The following is a 15,604-nucleotide window of genomic DNA, read 5'->3' on the forward strand; positions in this document are numbered from 1 at the left end:
TTAAGGGAAGCATTCTCTGTTGGATTGAGTTCTTCCCTTTCAGTATCTATCCACACTTGGATACTTCTTGGTATGAAGCAATTGATTAGGCATGCATTCTAAATGGTATGCTAGTATGGACAGGTGTGTGGACTCCCTACTAGCCAATCATGGACATTACGTGATCAAAAAGGTGTAAGGGGATACCAAGTTTGGACAACCTGCAGAGTGGGTGTACCAGAGATGTCTCCATATTCAGACCCAGTGTATAAAACAGGAACACCTCCCTAATATTGCATTGCACCCTGTTTTGCCCTCGGAATAGGCTCAATTCATTAGGGCATGAACTCTTCAAGATGTCGAAAGTGTTCCACAGGAATGCTGGCCCATGTTGACTCCAATGCTTCCACAGATGTGTCATGTTGGTTGATGTCCTTTGGGTGGTGGACCATTCTTAATGGGAAACTTGTGGAACCCAACAGCGTTGCAGTTCTTGACACACTCAAACCATTGTGCCTGGAACCTACTACCATATCCTGTTCAAAGGCACTTAAATATTTTGTCTTACCTATTCACCCTCTGAATTGCACACATACACAATCCATGTCTCAAGGCTTAAAGATAATTATTGAACCTGTCTCCTCCTCCTCTTCATCTACACCGATTTGAAAATGGATTTAACAAGTGTCATCAATAAGGGATCATAGGCTGACCACTTGAATCCAGGTGAAAGCTATGTCGTGCAAAGAGCAGGTGTTCCTAATGTTTTGTTCAGCCTTAACATTGCCTATGAGCTGATTGCTATTGTTAAATATTTAGGGATGCATTGACTATTTTGAGGGGGGTTTGGGGTAATGTTTCTGATGGAGGCTTTTATTGTGAGCTCTCCTCGCTACAGCTTGAGATGAGTCCAGGCATCTATCAACCTACATTTCTATTGGTGGCCTATTCTAGGACAGACAGAGTTAGTAGTCATTGCTGTTCACATTTTGTCACCATGGCACTGTTAGAATATTTTGTTAGGATCACCTATAAATACAACTTTTACTGTCTACTTTTATACAATGGCTGCATAGCAGATATGAATCAGCCTAAGTAAAAGTATGTCTTGATATAGATCAGTAGGACATTCTGTATGCAGTGGTGGTCATTTTTAGGCCAGGGTTGTATTTTCCCCTCAATATTGGTGGCACACAGTTCATGTCCCCAGTCCAAATATATTGTTCACATGTAAATTCAGTATTTTTCAACTTAATGTTCTCTGGTTCTCTGTTCTCTGGAGAAACTGTCATCCATGGCTCTGTTTTCTTTTAAGACACCACTACCTTTAGCCACCTGAGCTTGCTGCCAGTAGCTAAAGTTAGCTTAAATATGTCATGGCTGTTTAGAGAACCAAAACATAGATTACAGTTTATTCTCTTCAGGGAGAGGAACCATCTAACATGATGTTGTAAAATACTGAACTTCCCCTTTAAAATGTATGTAAAAGTCAGATGAGACAACAAGTGGATACCTGCTAGGTTCCATTATCAAAGACTGTCACTGTCTGAAATGGTGCTTTTATTATTTTAAAATGAATTGAACTAATGCTAATAGTCAAAATATTGATTTCTATGTCTGAAGTTCCCAGCCTATGATGTGCAAAATGATATGTGTAAATGGAACACCCGATTGTGCCGATTTTTGGCCATATTACCACTGACTAACTTCCTTTATGGCCTTACTTAACCCTGCAAAAAAATAAGGCGATATCTATACATCACCACCTAATCTAAATAGGGGAAACCTTTTCAGCGTGTCTGAGAGTATCATTCTGTTTTCATAGTTTTTTTCGTCTTCCAGGGAGCACTTTAATCCAGAGTTTGCTGGAGGATGTGAGTATGGATTAGGGTTGTTGGTTTGGGAAGTGGCTCCAGTGACAGTCCGTGACAACACAACCGGGTAAATCAAAAACATTTCAACTCCCAGCCCCCTCCCGCCTCTGCTGTTGAAAGATTGGCTGAACAGCTGTTGGGCTCGGCCTCTGCTGCTCTCTACTTTATAAAACTGGGAACACCAGGCTCCGTCAAACAGAGATAGCGCGAAGCTCCTGCTTGTTTAATACACTGGTTCAGCGAAACTTTACTTTGAGAACTTCTGTCAACTAGTTCAGAGAAACTAGTCCGCCATCTGTTTGACTAGTCTAGACCCTCCGCAGCAGTATGGCTACCTTCGTCTCGGTGAGTTGTTTTGCACAGCATCAGTATTCAGCCCTGTCAACAGCCTGACTCTGAATATACTGACACTGCGTTTTTGTTTCTGTTTCGTATAACACCTTTGGATGCAGTTTGCCTCAGGGAGATGATGGATGTGTTGGTATCAAAGGTTTGGGTTGTGCTTGTCAGTGATGTTGTTTTTTTGGGTGTCCTTTTCTCGGTTAACCCAGAACTCAAATCTAAAAAATGTTAACGTAGTCTGTCAACGAGAGATTATGGTCCTGACGTCGTGGGGTAGATGACTTGATTTCGTCATCGTTCTGTTACTACAAGCATAACACTTTGATCTGCTAGAGTAAGGATTTGCTCACGGGTGACTGACTGATGCCTGTTATTTTCATGTGCTGCAGGGCACGTTATAGGCTGGTAACGTTTCAATGGACGGTGTGACAGGCCCGTTGTGTGGCTGTTTATAGTACCAAATCATAAAATGACCACATGCACGTTAAACTTTCAGGCCACAAAGGGTTGTTGTCGGGCAGGACAGGCAGGGTTCCAAGAGATGCCAATAATTTTCTTGTATCACATGAACAACATTGTGACATTGACTCCCAGTGGTTTAGTTTCAAGTGTGTATTGCATTTCCGATGTCATATAGTAAATCTATTAGGCTAGATGTCATAGGCTTTGCATGTGCCTCATTGCATTTGATTTACATGCACACAATATTTAATGGAAAAGCGCAATGAGGAAATATGTGAAATGCTGAGTGACTGAGTGACCGTCTTGAGCAGGGGTTGGAACCAAAATATTTTCTAATCGTTTAGTTTTGAACAACTTTTTTATTTATTTTCTTTCCAACCAGCAAAATAAAGTTCTGAACTGGTTCAACCAAAAAAAGTAATGGTTTAGATCCTGTTTTTGTTTTACCTCTTAAATCATTACTCTGTTCCCTATGTAGTTCATTACTTTTGACCAGGGATCATAGGGTCTTTGTCCTTGTAAGGATCAATTTTGAAAAACATCACAGGAGAATCATGTTCCTTATGTGAAATTAAATGGAAACGAGTTTGTCACCTGTAAAGACAGACCCAGCATTACTCATATTTATAATCTCATCCTGTCCGCCTATCATAGATGGCTACCTGCCACACCTATAACAACACGTCCAGGCACAACGGTGTCAACAGGGACTTCATGGCCGCTCTCTCCAAGAGCCACGGGAGCACAGGCAAACGCAACAGTCCCCAGTCGACCAACAGAAACAATGCCATAGGCATACCAAAGTCTGCCCCCAATGACAAGACACCCTGCAGTACGCCAAGGTAAACAAAGAATAGCAGGCCTCTGGTACCTACATTGTCACGTATTTTATTTATATAGTCTACATCTCGCCTAGGTGAAAATCAGCATTTAAGGGACTTCTTGAAAAGTGAGGGCAATGGATGATATCACTAAACTGATGGACACTGTGGTCCTACACTTTTCAATAGGTCGCCTTTAATCTGTGTCAGTGTGTAGATTCTGACATTATTATTTCCAGGTCGATATCCTCTGAGACCAGCAGTTCCTCCTTGGCCTCCAAGCCCGCCATTGTGAAGAAGTCTGCCTTCTCCCGCCTCAAGAGGTTCCTCATGCTGGAAGACAACCAGAAGACCAAGGGGAGGACTCAAAGACTTTACTATCCTCCCTCTGAATGACTGACAAACACTTGGCTCCACTGCAATGACCCAACAGTCAGCCTTTTCACCACCATGATATGACACTGACGCACCAGGCTCTCTGGCCTGCTTGCAATTCAGAATGGTCCTCCTGGAATTCAGAACGGGGGCTGGGTCAGCAGTCAGTGAATAAGTAATACAGGGCCTCCTGTTGCACTAACTTTTTAAAACTTGCCCCTCCCAACTACCCCTGAGGTCCCCCTTCCGTAGAGCTGTTCAAACAGAATGGCCCCACACCACGGCATCGTCCAGGAATTCCATTGTCCCTATGGATGGCGGGAACTGCATCGGAAGCAAAGCTCCCCCTTTTCTTCCATGTTATTTATGAGGCAAGCAGAATAACTTAATTCGAGTTATAGGATGTTTTGATTGAGAGGGTGATTTTTATTTTATTTGTTACAATCACATTTATATGATAAATTACTTCCACATTTATATTCACGTTTAAGTTTCATGCTTCTTGAAGTATGTTTTTATTTTTTACTTGGTTTTCATTTTCATAGACTTTCCCACTCTTCTCTTGAGGTTACTGTCCAAGTAGAGATGATCTGTAGCTGTTTACAGGTTTGTTTGTGTGGCTCTACTATTTTATGATCACTGCCAAATGTTTTACTTTTATGTAAAGGTCGACTTTTTGTATACTGGTGGTTTTGAGATCATATTTGGATGAATGGGACGCATCAACTTAACATTGAAATTGTTTTTATGCCTGAACCTTAATGACAATGCAAATGTGACTTTCTTTCAGTAGTTTCATGTTTGTTGAAGATTGGTTTTGCTGTTTGAAGGCTTCACCTTTTACCTGTTTTGAAGTTGTTTTTTTATGTTTAGCTTTACAATGTCAATTAGACTGCTTTTGTTCCAACACACTTTATTGCATTTAGTGACATGTTTAATTAATCCAATGTGTGAGTCTAGCATTTCACAGAATACTGAAATACCTCAAATTATATATTCCTTTTACACCTTGCTTCTGTGAAATGAAAATGTTTTCAGGTATTCTTATTACTGTGTTACATGATAGAACTTCAAGAAGATATGTCTACCCAATTGTCATACTTGAGAAAAAGTAAGGATACTTTAATAGGAAATTCCTAAAGTGAAAGTCACCCAGTAAAATATTACTTAAGTAAAAATCTAAAAGTATTTGGTTTTACATGTACTTTTATCAAAATTATAAGTAACTTTTAATTCCTTTAAGCAAACCAGACGGTGCCATTTTGTTATTCATGGCTCGCCTGGGGCACACTCCAGCACTCTGACATCATTTAAAAATTGCGTTTAGTTAGTCCGTCAGCTCAGAGGCAGTACGGCTGACTGGGGGGGTTCCCTTGATGACTGTGTGAATTGTATATTTTCCTGTCCTGTTAAGCATTAAAACTGTAACGAGTACTGTTGGGGGGGGGGGGGAAATGTGTGGAGTAAAAAGTACATTATGTTCTTTTAGGAATGTAGTGATGTAAAGTACAGATACTGTAAAAATACTTTGAATTACTACTGGGTTTTCAGCTTACACATTTAAGTGCTACAGAACTTTAAGGGTACCCTACTACATGTTCTGATAAACACCTCAGGAATGGGGCTGTATAAATGGAACCATGCAAATTCAGAGCTCTTGCTGCAGGGACTGACGATCCACGAGATCAAGCTTCTAGTTTAACCATGTTTTGAAACTATACTGTTTGTTTATAATGACATTGTTTACAAAGCAAGCAGTTTAACAACTCATGAGGCATTTTTAAGTTAAAATGATCAATGGCTCATTAATTTAACATCCAAAAATGGTTTTAGAGTAGGAATCTCAGATGGTCCCTTTTAATTTAACTAGGCACGTCAGTTAAGAACAAATTCTTATTTTACAATGATGGCGTACTCCATCCAGACCCTCCCTTAACCCAGATGACGCTGGGCCAATTGTGCGCCGCCTTATGGGACTCCCAATCACGGCCGGGAATGATTCAGCCCGGGCTCGAACCAGGATCTGTAGTGATGCCTCTAGCACTGAGATGCAGTGCCTTAGACTGTTGCGCCCCTTGGGAGCCCTTTGGTTCCACACGTAGACTGTTTATAAGAACATTATTGTGTATAATATAGCTTGGGCTCCTTCGCTGATAAGGATAACTGCCACTAAACTCCAAAGAAGAATGGCATGAATAAATGCTCTTTATAAACCACCACAGACCTCACCTTACCCAACCATAGACCTTGCTGTTGATCAAGCGTCCTCGACTACATTTGACCTGCAGGCGGCGCTGCGTTTACAGATGGCATGCGCAAGCAGAAACAGGAAGTAGCTGTGCAGAGTTCGAGAAAAATGTCCTGACGTAGTCCCGAATGTATTTTCTCTAAAAAGTGATTCACTTCAACGAATTTGTGATTAGAAATCGTATCAAACTCAAATTAAACGGTTATTTCCTAAACATAGCCAGTTACCCAATGACATTGCAATGTCTAGTAGAAAGAGATCGAGAGACTCGGAGGACAGAGGGGACCGCAAAAGGCACAAGGAATCAAAACACGATGTAGAAAAACTCAAGAAACAAGCGAGAAAACTCAACCAAGAAGTGCAAAAGCTGAAGCATTTGGAGACCTTGTGAGTAAAGGACACCCTTTTCGGTGGTATCGAAATTGTGTATTAATAAAACGTAACTGTAGTTGATCTGCCTTGGGATTTAGCCTTAATGCTAACAACTCATTCCATCATTTCAGTTCTGATACTGTGCCTTGGCTGGTAGAAGTTGCACACGGGGTACCGTACCTTAACCAGCATCTGGACAAGGGAGACTATGCGTGTGACATGATTCATATCATCGTCTCCTTTGCTCAGATACTGGTTCAAGGGGTACCTAGCTACCTAAGCACAAATTGGATCATCGTATTTATTCTCACAAGCATTGTTTTCTTTTCCCCTCTATGCAGTTATGAAAAACCTCCTCCTGGACTCATAAAGGTCTAGTAGATGCACATGTTTGTCTACTTGCGTTATTACCAGTTAATGAATCACAGAAATATTATGGAGTAACTCATTTATCAGTAGAAGGACATGTATTTAACCTGGTCCAAGATCCGTTTGTGTTCTAGCCAGCTCTGTCTGTTGTTGTCAAGCCAAAGCATGACGATGAGTTACAAGGAGTTGGCATGAGAGCACAAGCAGACTGACACTCAGGCTAAAATACATTATTATGGAAACTGCAATATGTGGCATCTTGCATCACCTTGAAACACAGTGACTTTTTGTAGGCGGAGGAGTACAAACCAGAGGACTGTATTCCTGCTGATCCAGGAAATGAGGATGCTAGGGACTTCCTGGCTCACGCCCCCACCAAGGGTCTGTGGATGCCTCTGGGGAAGGAGGTGAAGGTCATGCAGTGTGAGTTTAAACACAGAGGGTTATGAGTGTCCTGCATCCACAATGCAGATACATTATCCATTTCAGATTATGCGTTTATAAAACCTATACCTGTAGGCTGCCACTCAAAATAAAACGGTAAGAAATACAAAAATAAATAATAATAAAGTTTAAACAGGAAAAAGATAAAATAAGTGGGCCCTCCACCAACCCAACCTCCCATCCCCAACATGTTTCCATCCAACCGTTCCACTCCCGGAAATCATGTTTCCCCACCCCCTCAAGCAACTAGGGTTGTTCGTCAGTCACCCCCTGCCTCTCTACCCGGCTATATACATACAGTACCAGTCAAAAGTGACACCTACTCATTCAAGGGTTTTTCTACATTGTAGAATAATTTAAGACATCAAAACTATGAAATAACACATGGAATCATGTTGTAACCAAAAAAGTGTTAAACAAATCCAAATATTTTTTCTTTGAGGTTCTTCAAATTATCCACCCTTTGCCTTGACAGCTCTGCACACTTTTGGCATTCTCTCAACCAGATTCATGAGGTAGTCACCTGGAATGCATTTCAATTAACAGGTGCCCCTTGTTAAAAGGTAATTTGTGGAATTTATTTCCTCAATGCGTTTAAGCATTAGTTGTGTTGTGACAAGGTAGGGGTGGTATACAAAAGATTGCCCTATTTGGTAAAATACCATGTCCATATTACGGCAAGAACAGCTCAAATAACCAAAGAGAAATGACCGTCCATTACTTTAAGACATTAAGGTCAGGCAATCCGGAACATTTCGAGAACTTTGAGAGTTTCTTCAAGTGCAATTGCAAAAACCATCAACCGCTGTGATGACACTGGCCCTCATGAGGACCACCACAGGAAAGGAAGACCCAGAGTCACCTCTGCTACAGAGGATAAGTTCATTAGAGTTACCAGGCCCAGAAATTGAAGCCCAAATAAATCCTTCACAGAGTTCAAGTAACAGGCACATTTCAACATTAACTGTTCAGAGGAGACTGTGAATCAGGCCTTCGTGGTCAAATTGCTGCAAAGAAACCACTACTAAAGGACACCAATAAGAAGAAGAAACTTGCTTGGGCCAAGAAACATGAACAATGAACATTACACCAGTGGAAATCTGTCCTTTGGTCAGATTAGTCCAAATTTGAGATTTTTGGTTCCAACCACCATGTCTTTGTGAGACGCAGAGTAGGTGAACGGATGATCTCTGCATGTGTGATTCCCACCGTGAAGCATGGAGGAGGTGTGATGGTGTGGGGGTGCTTTGCTGGTGACGCTGTGATTTATTTAGAATTCAAGGCACACTTAACCAGAATGGCTACCACAGCATTCTGCAGCGATACTCCATTCCATCTGGTTTGCGCTTAGTGGAACTACAATCTGTTTTTCGACAGGACATGACCCAAAACACACCTCCAGGCTGTGTAAGGGATATTTGACCAAGGAGAGTGATGGAGTGCTGCATCAGATGACCTGGCCACCACAATCACCTGACCTCAACCCAATTGAGATGGTTTGGGATGAGTTGGGCTGCAGAGTAAAGAAAAAGCAGCCAACAAGTGCTCAGTATATGTGGGAACTCCTTCAAAACGGTTGGGAAAGCATTCCAGGTTAAACTGGTTGAGAGAATGCCAAGAATGTGCAAAGCTCTCAACACAAAGCGTGGCTACATTGAAGAATCTAAAATATAAAGTATATTTTGATTTGTTGAACACGTTTGGTTACACCATGATTCCATGTGTGTTGTTTCATAGTTTTGATGTCTTCACTATTATTCTTCATGTAGAAAATAGTCAAATACAGAAAAGGCCTTGAATAAGTAGGTGTGTCCAAACGTTTGACTTGTACTGTATATATTATGTATGTGTTGGGCTTTAGACAAGATTATTCTTTACAGAGTCAAGTATATTTGTCCAGGCCTCAATTGTTCCTTGACTAGCACCATTAATTCTCTCTGTCGCTACATCTAATGGTATAACTTCTAATAGTAACTGTATCTACTGGTTAAATGGGAGAGAGTGAGGTGATTGCAATCTAAGAGCCAACGTCTTTTTTTGGTCGGGGAGATCCAGGAATTGTCTCTGATTGATTGAGAGATTCAAAGAGCTATCCTTGTTAAGTAATATAGTAGATGCTAAGCATTAAATGTTTGGATTCATGCACTTCTAAGTGTATTTTGTAATTTTGCCCCAGAAACATTTAACTGCAGTGCACTCCCACATCATATGGAGGAATGTGCCTACCTCATTTAGGTGACACAGTGAACAGTTGGGAGTTTTGGTCATTCTCACTGTAAAACATTTCCTTGGTATTAAATACAGTCTGTTAACTTAAAATGTATAAATTGATGGTTCAGATTACGAGATGCCAAGGTCATATTAGTCCATATTCTGTTCCAGTTAAAGGGTTGTTCAGATTCAGTTAGATCTGTGAACCATACTCTTGAATGGCTAGCTCAGAATATGAGCTTTCCTAAAGTTGTTTATATATTATAGAGAGAAGTCCTTTCGGGAGTCTAGATAATTTATTTAGAAATCCCATTATTGGATGATTTGGTAGTTGGGTTTCCTAAGGGACTGCATAGGCCAGCATAGGTGATCTAAGTTGTAAATACAGCAAAAAAGATTTGCCTGATAATGTGTATGTATCTTTCAAATGTTGTAATTTTCTCAAACCATTGCTGCCACCCCATATATAAGGGGTAGCCTAGTGGTTAGAGCGTTGGGCCAATAACCGAAAGATTGCTGAATCGAATCCCAGAGCTGACAAGATAAACATCTGTCGTTCTGCCCCTGAACAAGGCAGTTAACCCACTGTTCCCTGGTAGGCTGTCATTTTAAATAAGAATTTGTTCTTAACTGACTTGCCTAGTAAAATAAATAAAAATCAGAGGCGGCCTCCAGATCACAAGGCCGTGCCATTTTGATTCCCAGTTACATTGTTTTTCAATTTTCGAGTCAGTGTAGCGGAGATTAACTTTTGTTCTGCTTGTCCCTCAAAGAACAAAGGCTTTCATTATTTCCCACCAATAATTCCTCTATCCCTCCCTCTGTCCCTTCCTCCTACTCGTTTTCATGATATGCGAGGGGACAGAAGGCATACAGGGTTAGTCTACAAAGTTCTCATTTGTTCTCCTGTGGTATTCCAAAGCCTAATATGTTCCAGAAAATACATTGGCAAAATGTTTGAATGTGATTTTTAATTGCGTGTCGTTTCAGAGATTAGAACGAGTCGAGAAACATTTTGTCAGATGTAGACTAAGTCATAAACAGGTGTAGCCTACAAGCCATATAAGATAAATATGAATCTCTTTCAACACGAGCTTGTTTGGGTGATTTCTGAGGGGCCAGGAGACGTGTTTGTGGTACAAACATTACTATATTCTCCCTCGCCTCGTGCAGGTTGGAGATGCAAGCGCTATGGACACAGGACAGGGGACCGAGAGTGTCCCTTCTTCATCAAAGGAAACCAGAAACTGGAGCAGTTCAGAGTGGTGAGTCTCATCTGTCCATCCATCCATTCATCCATCTTTCAACTAATCATCAAGCCTTTTGGCTACTTAAATAAAATGTGTTACTGCTGGATTTGAACAAACATGAGTCCCAAGTACAGGATTGGTATTGGCAGACACCCTTGAGGACACCTGCTCCTGGTCTCAACCATAACCCCTTGGGGACGTCTACTCCTGGTCTCAACCATAACCCCTTGGGGACGTCTGCTCCTGGTCTCAACCATAAGGTTGGGACCAGGAGCAGACGTCCCCAAGGGGTTATTCTGCAAAATTGTAATTATTTGCCTACCTCCTCATGCCTTTTGCACACAATTTATATAGACATTTTATTTTTTTACTGTGTTATTGACTTGTTAATTGTTTACTCCATGTGTAACTCTGTGTTGTCTGTTCACACTGCTATGCTTTATCTTGACCAGGTCGCAGTTGCAAATGAGAACTTGTTCTCAACTAGCCTACCTGGTTAAATAAAGGTGAAATAAAAAATAAAAGTAAAGAAGGGTGGAAATGATGTTGCCTAAAAACAATACCTGAAGGGAGTTTTACCTTGCAGTGCTTGTTATCATTGGAGTGTTGCTATGTATGTTATCTTTGAAATGTTGTAAATATGTAGCTAAACCGTCTGTTTCTTGCAGGCACACGAAGACCCAATGTACGACCTGATCCGAGAAAACAAACGCAATGAAAAAGAAACGAGGTACTTTCTGGCTGTATTATGAAAAATATAAACCTTTTATTATCAACAAAAAATATTTTCAGAAGAATGTATGAAAATATTATCCCCTTCTCCACTGTTTGGAGTTGGTCATCGTTAAGGTAGTCTGGTGCATTGGACGGACGAGACTCACCACTCTGAACTAGAGGTCAACCGATTATGATTTTTCAACGCCGATACAGATTATTGGAGGATCAAAAAAAGCCGATACCGATTAATCGGATGACAATTACAACAATACTGAATGAACAATTAACACTATCATTTTAACTTAATATAATACATCAATCAAATCTATTTAGTCTTAAATAAATCATTAAACATGTTCAATTTGGTTTAAATAATGCAAAAACAGTGTTGGAGAAGAAAGTAAAAGTGCAATATGTGCCAAGTAAAAAAAGCTAATGTTTAAGTTCCTTGCTCAGAACTTGAAAACATATGAAAGCTGGTGGTTCAATATTCCCAGTTCTTCAATATTCCCATTTAATACGTTTTAGGTTGTAGTTATTATAGGGATTATGACGCGTCGACAATTTCTCTCTATACCATTTGTATTTCATATACCTTTGACTATTGGATGTTATTTTTGGCACTATAGTATTGCCAGCCTAATCTCAGGAGTTGATAGGCTTGAAGTCATAAACAGCGCTTTGCCTCAAGCATTGCTAAGAATTGTTGGCATACGCAGTAAAGTGCTGTTTGAATGAATGCTTACGAGCCTGCTGCTGCCTACCACCGCTCAGTCAGACTGCTCTATCAAATATCAAATCATAGACTTAATTATAATATAATAAACACAGAAATACGAGCATTTGGTCATGAATATGGTCATTAATATGGAAACTATAATTTCCAAAACAAAACGTTTGTTCTTTCAGTGAAATGTAGTCTAAATATTCCTGTTACATTGCACAGCCTTCAATGTTATGTCATAATTATGTAAAATTCTGGCAAATTAATTCACAGTTCGCAACGAGCCAGGTGGCCCAAACTGTTACATATACCTGGACTCTGCTTGCACTGAACGCAAGAGAAATGACACAATTTCCCTAGTTAATATTGCCTGCTAACATGAATTTCTTTTAACTAAATATGCAGGTTTAAAAAAAAAATATACTTCTGTGTATTGATTTTAAGAAAGGCATTGATGTTTATGGTTAGGTACATTTGTGCAACATTCAGTGCTTTTTTCGCAAATGCGCTTTTGTTAAATCATCACCCGTTTGGCGCAGTTGAAGTACATGTAGGCTGTGATTCAATGATAAATTAACAGGCACCGCATTGATTACATGCAATGCAGGACACGCTAGTTAACCTAGTAATATCATCTTCCACGTGTAGTTAACAAGTGATTGTGAAGATTGATAGTTTTTTTTACAAGATAAGTATAATGCTAGCTAGCAACTTACCTTGGCTCCTTGCAACCACAAGGTCCTTTTGACGCTGCACTCAGCGGTCAGCCTGCCGTAACAGGTGGTCAGCCTGCCGTAACAGGTGGTCAGCCTGCCACGCCGTCTCCACGTAGATTTCAATGAAATCGGCCATAATTGGCGTCCAAAAAGGCTGATTATGGATTGTTATGAAACGTTGAAATCGGCCATGCCAGTGGACCTCTACTCTGAACTGCTTCCGTTTCTGGTTTCCTTTGATCATGAAGAAGGGACACTCTCGGTCCCCTGTCCTGTGTCCATAGCACTTGCATCTCCAACCTGCACGAGGGAGAATATAGTCATGTGTGTTGATTCAGACAAGCTATTTTGGAGCACAGTCACAGGGGACTTAACGATTCTCTTTGTTTTTCTCCCAACAATGCTGATGCTTAGCTACACCCAAGTAAACAAACTCAAATCTTCAGTCTCTGACTATACTCTGCTTTTATAGACTAGGCTACTTTCCAGTTATTGTGTTAAGATGACATAAGTTTGTAATTAGTGTGAACTAACCCTTTCATTTTCCGACTGTCTCAGTCAGAATTGTCTATTATTAACTGAGTGCCTTTTAGCAGGGAAATAACAACAACGAAGTAATAAAGAAAAGGCTCAGTCATCAAAAGACACTAAAGTCAATGGCTAAATCAATCACATCCTGAAAGCTGACAGAGCACTTAATCAAACAGGTGAATAAAAGTACTTTAAAAACTACAATGAACGAAATTGAATGTGAACTTGGGTGTATATAGGGAAGTTTTAAAGTACCATCTGAAATTAGGTGCAATATGAGAGATTCATGTGAGTATGATTGGAGAGAGTGTGCGATGGACATGTTCTACAATCTATAGGATCATATAAGCTATGATGATATGAGAGACAGAGTGAAATGTAACCGTGGTAGACTTGGCCAGAGGACCTACGAGCCAATCCAGATCTCTCTCAGTGTGCTTGCCTTGAACAGTCCTTATGATTACGTCTCTGTTCTCTGGGTGGAAGTTGTCAACGTTGAAGACAGCGCTCCTCTGATGAATTCTTAATGAAGTTTGAGGATCACTTGGGAACCGCCGCGTTTGAGTTGTTTTCAGTCTCTTGCAACTTGCACAAGCTCTCTTGTTCCTCTCTGAGCATACCGAATCAATGGAAATGTAAAGTTTTGGGCTAATCAAAGGAAGTGGATGCCTCGGTCTGTGAACTGTTTGATCATTCGTGTTAAATCTATATTTTATTGAGAAATGTTGTTTCTCAGGCAGTGTTTCAGCATCTTGATATTTGATCTGGTCTTGTGTGAGCTGCAGAGTTACTTTGCTGGCTGCCTGAAATGTTCTCTCTCTCTCTCTCTCTCCCCCCACTTTAGCACTAGCTGCAAACACCTGTAGCACATCATAACCCCCATACTCAGTACTTTCCAGCTGTCAGCTGAACATCACTGTTAGAAGACTTGTTTCATAACCTGGGACACTTCTGAGTGAAATCTGAAATGGGCTGTCTCTCTCTGTCTCTCTGACTCTCTCTGTCTCTCTCTCTTTCTCTCCTCCCACTTTAGCACTAACTGCAAACACCTGTAGCACATCATAACCCCCATACTCAGTACCTTCCAGCTGTCAGCTGACCATCACTGTTAGAAGACTTGTTTCATAACCTGGGACACTTCTGAGTGAAATCTGAAATGGCCAATGATTATAGAGGAAAACCCTCTGGGATATTCCAAGAAGTGTGTGTGTGTGTGTGTGTGAAGATACTGTGTTTCAGTTCATCATACCATGCCTCTTCTTGAATGGTTCTAACCCATCTCCCTGTCTCTCTTTTTCTCTCTCTCTCCATCTCTCCTCTCTCTCTCCATTTCTCTCCAGGATCCAGCAGCTGCAGCAACTCCTGCAGGACACCACCTCCTCCGACTCGGACAGCTCCTCCTCTTCCTCCTCTACCAGCGACCGCAAGAAGAGGAAACACAAGAAGAAGGACAAGAAGAAGGACAAGAAAAAGAGGAAGAAGAGGAGGAAGCACAAGTCCTCCAAAACCAGTGACTGTTCTGAGTCCAATTGAGCCATAGGAACCTACCTGGATTGTTCTAGCAGGGAGATGGCTACACTGCAGTGTCTATCAGTCAGTGAGCAGCTATGGTGGTTCTTACCCATTGGCTCAGGGTCGCCTCAATGGCACACTACGAAGTGCACAATAGAGGACCCTTTTTGGTTCAATATTCTTCCCTCCATCTGAGCCTTTAAATAATGCATGACTTGTCCCATCCCTCATATGGTTGATGCCTCTATTCCATTAGATCATACAGAATAAGATTCTATGGATCCGCAATGCTGATTGTGAATGTAGGGCCCCTCAGGCGAGGATCTCAGAAAGCCCTTACAGCATGGGTAATGACATGACTGGCTCGGGGGGGCCTGAGCCAGCCAGACTAGTTGAAATCAGTTTGTAGCTGTTATGAAGGATGTTGGCTTGATGAATCAGATCCGAATGAAAACGTGACAAAACAGAGCATGTTGTTAGAGATGGTTTTGCTTCGTATTTAGCTTGATTGTAGGCCTGTTGTTTTGACAAATAGAGTGGGAAAAATTGCAACACATTTTTTCCATATTTATTTTCTTCCAAATGACGCTGATAGATGTTTGAATGCTTATTACTGTACATAAATATTTGGAATAAATTGAGGTTGGAATTGAACTA

The 15,604-nt window shown here is 40.9% G+C and overlaps 1 protein-coding gene across 1 annotated transcript; it reads left to right on the plus strand.

The window, feature by feature from the left end:
* Positions 1–2,021: 2,021 nt before the first annotated feature.
* LOC109903396 (RP9 pre-mRNA splicing factor) lies at positions 2,022–15,604 on the plus strand. Its single transcript, XM_020500067.2, has 8 exons — positions 2,022–2,198; positions 3,312–3,499; positions 3,718–6,488; positions 6,815–6,845; positions 7,136–7,265; positions 10,671–10,762; positions 11,416–11,477; positions 14,776–15,604. The coding sequence occupies exons 3-8, from the start codon at positions 6,343–6,345 to the stop codon at positions 14,966–14,968; spliced, it is 654 nt and encodes a 217-aa protein (XP_020355656.1). The 5' UTR covers positions 2,022–2,198; positions 3,312–3,499; positions 3,718–6,342; the 3' UTR covers positions 14,969–15,604.

This window comes from Oncorhynchus kisutch, linkage group LG14 (genome assembly GCF_002021735.2).
Source record: "Oncorhynchus kisutch isolate 150728-3 linkage group LG14, Okis_V2, whole genome shotgun sequence".
NCBI classification, from domain to species: domain Eukaryota; kingdom Metazoa; phylum Chordata; class Actinopteri; order Salmoniformes; family Salmonidae; genus Oncorhynchus; species Oncorhynchus kisutch.

Excerpts from the sequence above, each read along its gene's own strand:
- LOC109903396 (XM_020500067.2), top strand. The coding sequence starts at position 6,343 with ATGTCTAGTAGAAAGAGATCGAGAGACTCGGAGGACAGAGGGGACCGC. Across the intron at positions 6,846-7,135 it reads CTCCTCCTGGACTCATAAAG|GCGGAGGAGTACAAACCAGA; the intron begins GTCTAGTAGATG and ends GACTTTTTGTAG. Across the intron at positions 11,478-14,775 it reads CGCAATGAAAAAGAAACGAG|GATCCAGCAGCTGCAGCAAC; the intron begins GTACTTTCTGGC and ends ATTTCTCTCCAG.